Below are 9,496 nucleotides of genomic sequence, written 5' to 3'. Positions count from 1 at the left end.
GGGTCTCACTTCAAAGAGCCTCGGCGGAATCATAAATACAGCCCCAGCCAGGGGCTCCTCAGGAAGAGAAAGGATCTGGAGGTGGGTGCATCCCAGACTTGCCTCAAGAGACAAAACCAAGGAGACCCGACGCACAGTCCCACAGCCCTGCTCTGCCCCAACCGTCTCCCCTCCCCTCTTTCCTGATTCCTACTCCAACAAGCCTTATCCCACTCTCTCCCAGAGGCCTTCCTACCCCCACCACCCTTCTAACTCCCTGGACTTCCCTATCTTCCTACCCACAGAAGGCAGGAGCCCTGGCTGCCAGCCTCACCTGCTCTAAGCCACCAGGTCCTTACGCCTTTGCCAGAGAACTCAGGAATCCTGGCTCCTAGGCTTCCTTCAGCATCCCATGTATCACCCTTCAGAGATGTTCTCACAGTATGGGGGCTCTTATCCTCTACGACCTCCCCCACCTCCTGGGGCTGGGTATCCCCAGAATCAGGCATCCCAGTATGAAGCCTTCAGATACCCAGGTGAGAAATTGGGATGTGGTGGTGGTGGGAGGAAACTGAAAAGCTGAAGTTAGAGTGGAGTGGAGCTAGAAATGCTGGTTATTTCCACCAGTTACTGAACTGAAGAAGATCCTCATTTAGCCAATAAGCAATTTAGCCACCATCGCTCCATCTTATCTAATATCTACCTCACAAGGCTGTTGTGTAAAGAGGTGGGTGGGTGGAAGACTGTGACTCTGTGAGCAACTTGAAAAAAGAATGGGATAGATAAATTAGAGTAAGACAAAAGGATTCCTATGCAAAAAACAAAAAAAATTGAGGAGGTTGAGGGCCACAACTCCTGGGAGTCTCTAGAATAGGAGTGGTTAGTTTGGTTTCAAGCAGGGGTGAGAATTTTTTTTGCCCTTGTTGGAGGATGAAACAGAAGTCAGGCCTTCCAGTGGAGTGGTGCCTGGTAGGTTTAGAGCAAGGGGGTGGAAAATAAACCCAGATTCTCAGGATTGCCTACAGGAGGTGAGTTAAAAAACAATATTGGGATTAAAGACTGCTGAATTCTGAAAAGGCCATAGGGCATTAGGATTCAGGATTGCTTTGTGTTTGGGAGAAAAGTGGAACTTACATTTGAAAAAGAAAAAAAAAGATAGAGGAAAGTTGATGAGCAGAGTCTGGGACACACCAAAAGGATGGATGTAAACACGGTGGTACCCAGAACCCAGAGGAGGGGAAATTGCTGTTAGTATAGGTAGGTCTGTGGGAGGCCCAGAATAGCAAAAGGGGAGCAAAAATGCAGAATGTATATAAATTCCATTGCTTGCTTCCCTTACCCTGCCCCCATCAACTGGGCATTTAGCACCCACGACCAACTGGTCAGGGGAAAAGGACCGGGAGGCGGAAACCAGCAGGAGGGTGACAAATTCCTGGATGATGCCCCTCAGGCTTGCCCCCTCCCCTCCATATAGATCAGTCAATACCCCCTCAACAAAAACTGTTCTCTGACTTGTTCATTTCTCTTTCTTGCCCACAGACCTTGATGCTGCACCCAAGTTGGACAGCTTCTTCCCTGGCCTGGAACCCCCAGGGCGCCTCCTCCCCACCACTTCCAGCCTCCCTTATGGATCAGGTCAGGCACTCCCGTCAGGTCCCCCACCAACAACACGCCTACCCCCTGGAGTACGGATGAGCCTGGAGAATGGCGAGCTTTGGAAACGTTTCAGTGGAATTGGCACAGAGATGATCATCACCAAGGCAGGCAGGTAAGATGCTCACTGACAGAGAGCTTGCCTTGAGCTAGACCACAGAGGCCCTTCCCAGTAGCATGGATGAGCCCAGAAAGGTATACCACCAGTGTTTCTGAATTTATGCAGAATGAATTTTTTCAGCACAAATATTCAGAAACAGAAGCCGATGGAAGCTGCTAAGGAAGATTAGAAGACCATAAAAACATTACCTAGAAGGCTGAACGTAAGTCTTATTAGGTTCACTTGGACTTGTTCCAGCTAAGTGCACAGGATTACAGCATAAGCCAGTGCAGCATAGCATGAAGGCCTGGGACTCTGGGGATCTGAATTCTAGTCCCCACACAGCCATGAAACTTACCGGGTGATTTTGGGCCAGTCATGGTCTCTCAGACCAACCTACATCAGAGGGTAGCTGTGGTGAGAATAAAATGGAGGAAGAGAAGCTTGTGAACAGCCTTGGGGTTCCTTACAGGAGGAAGACAGACAGGGTATTAATGTAATCTAATAACAACAAATAATGAGCCATCCTTATACCAGACAGAGTACACCATAATCAGTGTGTACATGTGTCATTTTTTTCTTCTTCTCCCCATTACAACCAAAGAAACAGAATGGCAGTACTATAAAAGTAACTCTCATATAATTCATGGAATTTATTGCCACAGAATGTGGTGATGGCCAGGAATTTAGATGATCTTTGAAAGGGATCAGATCAAATTCACAGATGACAGGTCTAACTGCTGCTATTGGCCAAGGTAATGAAACAGAGCCTCCAGCTTCAGAGGTTGTACACCTGGGAAAATCAAATGCTGAGAATGCATAGCAAGGGAGCCCTGTTGTTGCCTTCCCTTTAAGCTTCCTAAAAACATCTGGTTAGGCTATAGAGGGAAACAAGTTCCAGGAGTAGATGGTCCTTTGAGCCTAATTGAGTAATTAGGTAGGTAGCAGTGCACTTGTGTAAGAGAATATGCTACAAAAAATGGGGCATTCATGCAAATAAAACAACAACAACAAAAGCCAGCCACCTTTTAATCTCTTCATTGTCTCAATGTTTTCCAACCTTCAGATTAAGTTGGATTACAACTCCTATCATCACTGATCATTGTCCATTCCTGGCTGGGGATTAAAGAAGTTGTAGTCAAACTTCTGGGAACTCAAGTTAGGAAACAGTGTAAGAAATTGAGTACTGAGGAAAGGGAAACCAACTATTTTGGGATGCATTAAAAGAAGGATTACTTCCAAATCATGAAAAGCAGTAGTTCCCCTATACTTTGCACTAGTCAGACCTCATCTGGAATACTGTGTCCAGTTCTGGGCACCAAGATTTATGAAAGATGCAGAAAAAATAGAAAAGGTCTGGAGGAGGGCAACAAAAATCATCCAGGATTTAGAAACACTGCCCTGTGAGGAGAGACTGAGAGAACTGGGTATGTTCAGCCTTGAGAAGATTGAGCGGGGGCACATGAAATCTTTCTATAAGTACCTCAAAGGCTGTCACAAAGAGGAAGGTCAAGATCTCTTCTCGCTGATGACAGAGTGTATGACACAGAATAATCAAGTCAAGTTGCAACAACCCACATTCAGGCTAGACATCAGGAAAAGTTTCCTCACTGTCAGAGCAATATGACAGTGGAACCAGTTGCCTGGAGAGGTTGTCAGCAATTCCACACTAGAGACATTCAAAAAGAAACAGGACAGTCATCTGAATGAGATGGTGTAAATTGGTGTCCTGCACCAGCAGGGGGTGGAATGCGATGGCCTTCATGGCCCCTTCCAACTCTGCCATTCTATGATTCTATTAGAGCACCAAGAAAGGGATCATTCTTTGATCTGGTTAGTCTAAAGTGGGCATTTGGCAGGCTTTCAACTGAAATACCTTCCACATGCAAGGGACCTTAATATTCTCCCATGAAATAAAGTGAGCCAGAATAGAAAAATGGTTCTGTTCTAAGGGCGGATGACATTTGTACCATGGGAGCCAATTTGCTTTGTTAATCTCTGAGCATGAATGGATGCTGCCAAATAGGCAATATGTCTGATGGATACAGTTTACTCCTTCTCCTGTTTTATCTTTCTGAAATTGTTCCTTTCAACTGTGGACAAAACACTAAAGTCAACAGCTGAGAGGGGTGGAAGAGTACCCCTTTCATTATGTCTCACAGGCCAATTTCTTCATCAAGAAATTAGCTAGTGTTTTTAATTATCTGACCAACATCTCCATCATCTTCCCAGGAGGATGTTTCCACAGCTGAAAGTTTCTGTAACAGGGCTGGATCCTGAAGCCAAGTACCTGCTGCTGGTGGATGTAGTCCCAATAGGCAGCTCACGTTACAAGTGGCATGGCAAGCGGTGGGAGGCCAGTGGCAAAGCCGAATTACCACCACCAGACCGCGTCTACATCCACCCTGACTCACCTGCATCAGGTGCCCACTGGATGCGCCAACCTGTATCCTTCCACCGGCTCAAGCTCACCAACAACACACTGGATCCCCATGGACATGTATGGCCAGGGAGGGGAGGAAGAAAAGCATTTTGGGAAAGGCATAATATTGAAGGGATGATGGCTCAAAGAAAAGACCCAAGTAGAACCCATTTAAATCAGGGTATTGACAGTTATTTGGGAAGATTATATAGGTTTATAGTAGATTATACAAATAAGTCCCATGCTCAGGGCTTTGTAAACTGCTTAAGACAGTCTCTGAGGTAAGTCAACATTTTGAAATCAAGAAAACAAATCCCAGAATGTGCAACTTATACAGACTAAGAATATTTACACTTATAGGTTTATTATACATCATTTATTTCACTTCCACCATTAATGGGACAGCTCAGTGAAGCCACACATTTGGATTACCAGAATTCTACTCAGCCCATTTCACCAGGCATTCAAGCCTATTTCTGCAGCCAAAGAACTAGAATCTTAGTCCCTTTCTTAATCAACAATAAAAGCAACAATTCTCAAAATTTGTGCTTTGTACCCAACCCTGACCCTGACTCTATAAAGAGCTAAACAATCAGTATAATAGTGGACACAAATGACATATAGCAGGAGAACTATGTCTGCAGGTAAACAGGTGTATGACTTACCTCTATTTTTTGTGCTTCTCTCAGCTAATTGTGCACTCCATGCACCGTTACCAGCCACGGGTACATGTGGTTGGGGCTGGAGGACGCCGTGGAGCAGGAGGTGGCTGTGCTTCCTTTACCTTTCCTGAAACCCAGTTTTTGACTGTCACGGCCTACCAGAACCCACAGGTGAGAGCAAGACCATTATTATACCTTTCCATGTTTTTAAAAAGCCCATTCCCAGAAGGATTGTGTCAGAAGTGGGAAGCAGCCCTGAATGTATGCTTCCAGTTCCAATTCAAGGTGCTGGTTTTAATCTATAAATCCTTACACAGCTTATGACTGATACCTGTTGGTATACTTTTCCCATCTTCAATCTACTCAGACACTACACTCAACTTCTGGGGCCTTCCTCTGAATGCTTACTCCAAGGGAAGTGCAGAGGGTGGCAACATGCAGGAGGGCTCTCTCTGTGGTGGCCCCCTGCTTATAGAACAACCTCCCCAGTGTGGCCTGACTGGCATCAAACTTGTCATCTTTTTGGTGCCAAGTTAAGACAGCTCTCTACGCTGAGGCTTTTAAAGACTTATCTGAATACCCAGAGGCTTAAAGGGATTGCCCATCATCACAGGTGTTTTACCAAGTCTCTCTGTGTTATTTTTTGAGTTTAACCGTTTTAAAATTTTAGTGCATTTATTTTATTTTATTTTTGCATTTTATTATCTGTTTTATGGACTATTGTAAACTGCCCAGATAACTTCAGCTGTGAGGTGGTATAATTTCAAAAGAAACATCACCATTTTGGGCAAGGACAATCAACATGGTGCAGCAAATAGATGAGTCCCTGTGGTCAGGATCCATTTTTGCACAAGTTCCTCATCCCACCACTGGCTTAGCCCCACAACTGTTAGGGTGTCGGACCTGGCAAGATCAGTTCTAAAATATGGGCATTTTCCCGTAGCTCCTAACTAGCAACCACTATGTCTAAGATCGGAGCAAAATTAGGCCTTCCCGTTTCCAATTTCATTTTTATCACCTTCTGACTGGTTTAAAATGCAATAATAAAAAACTCAACAAACCCAAAAATCATCCAAACTTTTCATGTTGAAAGCACACCTGGCTTCCCCCAGAATCCCTCCACTCATAAATTGCCAGTTTTCCTCTCTTTTGGCCATGTTTCTTTAGCTCCTTATCTTCAGGGATACCTCCAGGAATGTAACAGCACACCTATAGCTTTGTCATTTGGGGGAGTCAGTGGTGCCCAGTAAAGTCCCCCCATTCCCCACAATATACACAGGCTTTCCTCTACACCCCTGAAATTAGGCAGAGCTCTAATCTAGCACCGCTAATGGGCACCCTCCTTCAAATGAACTGACCTCCCCTTTCATTCCCACTTTCATGGAAGTCAGCTTCTTTCAGCTCAGGCCTGGGGCCTTCCTCTGCACCTACCCTTAGCAAGTCTTCTCTTGGCCTCCATCCTTAAATACACAAATCCATACATACCCACATATTTCTACCCCACTATCATGAGAGAATAGTAGCTTCCCTCTTTATTATTTTATTTCTCAGTTACCTCAGCTCCTCTCTCCTGTGGCCAAATCCTTTCCCGCTTAATTTTGTGCCAACTTCTATGGTATCCTTCCACTCCCAAAAGGGTGTAATTATTTACATTATCTGTAGGTGTCCCAATTGATCAGCCTTATTACTCTGTTCTCTGATATACCTGTCAACCACATCATTTGGTGCCATTACCTAGCATAATTTATTCTAAATGCAATTCTTTACTCCCTTGTAAGAACTATGTATCTTCGCCACACTTTCTGTCGTATCCTTCCGCCCACAAACATAAAATCTGCCTCATTTACTCATACACTCTGCCTGCCATTTCAATCCCTCCTACCCACAATCCTTGCTCAAATATAAAAGGTCCACTTGTATTAGTCCAGTTCAATGTAGCTGTTTTAGTAAGCACAATTTATGATAAAATGTAAGGACAAATCCCCAAGAACCCATACAAATATTCTACAGCCAAGTAACCTCTATTAACTAATGTTCTAGCCTAGTGCAGTAGTCGTTTTTGTGATTAGAAAAACTAATGGTGTAATACATACACACAGAAGCAACCACAGCGATCATACATGCACATTTGACCTCAGGCAGTTCATTTATACATTTTAAAACATACAGAAAATATTTCTGCACCATCAGCCCCTGGCCCTCATATTGCAGTATCATCCAATACCTGCAAGGAGAATTGAGGCATTCAGAGTGCATAATTCAAAAGACACAAGCTTCCAAGGAGAACTTAATTTGCTGTCTGCCCCTGGCCACCAAAACAATCCCACTACTTTTAAAATAATTATTTGTTGTTGCTGGGTGAGAGAGCGGGGGCAGAGGAAGTAAAATTAGGTTTGACACTCTTGGTTGGCTACAAGGCAGAAATACACAATATTTCAGTGTAACCAATTGCTGCCTATTCCTTACCATGTCAAGCTCATATATGCAAGTGTTGATAAAATATTGAGGGACAGGTGAACTCTCACAGCTTTGACCAGCAAACTAGAAAATGATTTGGCATTTAATCTTTATCACTCTCAAGGAAATGCCCAGATTTTGATTTTTTTGAGCAAGTAGGCACATTTGGAATTTGTGTGTGTGTTGTGGGTGTCTCAAAAAATTACTGTCATGGCAGTTATGTTTTCTCATAAAACCTTTGTTTTCCAGAGGGCAAACTGGTGAGATCACAGGAAAAGTAATTTGTCCACAAATCTAACTATGAGAAAGTATTTGAGCACCAAAACATAGAACTGTCTTTAGACCAAAAATAAAAATAGTGCTAGAAGATAGCACTTTGCTATACAGGATGCCAGACTTCCAGTTGTTTTAAGATAGATAGATAGATAGATCAAGTAGGGTAGAGATCCTAGTAGGTGTCAAAAGTGATTCCCTTGGATACATTGGAACTCATGGGCACAATATTGGAGACTCCTGGCCCAGAATGCTTGATTGGGATCTGAATCCATTGCTTACCATCTCCCTTGAGCAAATTAGCATGACAGATACTATCCAGGCCAATATAAACATTGTAGGTTTACATAGATGAGTATTGTAATTGAGCACAATTCTGCCTCATTCCATAGAGGTTCAAGTCCTCCTAGAACTCCTCCCAAATCATTATTTCAACCCTCATAATTCTTTTTTAATCTCTCCATAGATGCATATGTATGCTACATATAAAACTAAAATCCAGAATGCTGCTTTGGGAAAATTCAGGTTCTGAAAGTTCAGGTTCACAATTTCAGTGAGTTATAGGAAACTAAATATTATTTTTCACCATTCAGTAGGAAAGCGGGAATATAGGATGTTGATCAATTTTCAGCTTGCATACTTTAAAGACAAAAACATACCTGTTTCCTCCCTCAGATCACCCAAATGAAAATAGAGAGCAACCCTTTTGCAAAAGGCTTCAGAGAGAATGGCATGAACAGCAAAAGGTAAGCAGGACCAAGGAGGAGTTCCTTTTTTCATTGCATTAGGTGGCATTGAAGATTACCTCTCCAACAAACTGACTAACCAAAACACTGGGAACAAGGTGATGCACCACACCGTAGACTCACTAGACCGCAGTTTAGAGAATTGCAGGAAGCCAGAAAACAGTCTGAGCTACCACTGTTGCTTTATCCCCATCTTAATACATTTTCATTACAAAATACAGGGAACGTGAGGCCCGAATTAAGAGGAAGATGAAGGCAAATGAATGTGAGGCCAACGTGGGGGAAAATGGTAAGAAAAACATGTGCACCTTATTCTACAGCTTCACTGCATGAGCCTCCTCCTTCACTCTGTATTCCTTCACCCCCCTAAAACAAAATGATACTAATTCCTCTGCAGATACACTTTAAATAATCAGGATTACTTATGAAGATTCTGTTAATTTTCTCACCATCCATAATTCTAGGTAGCTGCTTACAACACTGTTTATTCATTTCTTTCTTTATAAAGCCACTCACCTGAGACATGCAGTCACATAAACTGATCTCACTTGCTTCCATTCACAGTTTGACTTTTGCTATCTTGTCTTCATAATCTCATTATTCTTCCTCAAGCCCCATAACCCTCACTCCATAACATCTCAATTTCATAACCTTTCAAATGCCATGGTCTGCCATGAATTGCCACTTTTCACAAATAAGCACATCCTAGACTTCTATGCTCAAAACATAAGCTTGCTATAGGGCCCTTGCTTGAGGTTGCAGTCCCATATAATTGCTTCTGCCTTTATTCCAGACATTCTAGAGAACCTGTTTTATTTATTTTTTTCAGTTTTGCAATTTTGCCAGGGGGTTACTTTCCAATATGTCATTTTTATATGCACCTGCATGGTAGCTATACATCGAGCTAGCATGTCAAGTAAGGAAAGCAGGTAAGGTGGAGGCTTGCTGCTGGATGGGTGACCACATTATGTGAAAGCAGAGCAGGGGGGTGGACTTGATGGCCTAATAGACCTCTTCCAATTCTGCTGTGCTGCAATTCAGTTCAAATACCTGCTTGATTAATCCATACAATTCTCTCATATTAGAACCATTGTGGTGTAGTCCTTAAGACAGTTGGACTGGGAATGGTGAGAACCCGGTTCTAATCCTCACTCAGTCACAAAGCTCATTGAGTGACTTTGGGCCAATCACTGCCTCTCAGCCT

At 43.2% G+C, this 9,496-nt stretch overlaps 1 protein-coding gene across 1 annotated transcript in view; it reads left to right on the top strand.

Annotated features, from left to right (window-relative positions):
* The first annotated feature begins 391 nt into the window (after positions 1–391).
* TBX6 (T-box transcription factor 6) overlaps positions 392–9,496 on the top strand; it is an 11,457-nt gene continuing 2,352 nt past the window's right edge. Inside the window, exons 1-6 of the mRNA XM_044447690.1 lie at positions 392–515; positions 1,519–1,747; positions 3,965–4,232; positions 4,844–4,987; positions 8,222–8,292; positions 8,514–8,581. Of these exons, the coding sequence (XP_044303625.1) occupies positions 392–515; positions 1,519–1,747; positions 3,965–4,232; positions 4,844–4,987; positions 8,222–8,292; positions 8,514–8,581 (904 nt within the window). The remainder of the gene's footprint in view (positions 516–1,518; positions 1,748–3,964; positions 4,233–4,843; positions 4,988–8,221; positions 8,293–8,513; positions 8,582–9,496) is intronic.

This window comes from Varanus komodoensis, unplaced genomic scaffold (assembly GCF_004798865.1).
Source record: "Varanus komodoensis strain SLA01 unplaced genomic scaffold, ASM479886v1 scaffold53, whole genome shotgun sequence".
Classification (NCBI taxonomy): Eukaryota; Metazoa; Chordata; class Lepidosauria; order Squamata; family Varanidae; genus Varanus; species Varanus komodoensis.
Note: the sequence above shows the minus strand (reverse complement) of the source record. Positions and strands in the feature narration are given on the sequence as shown.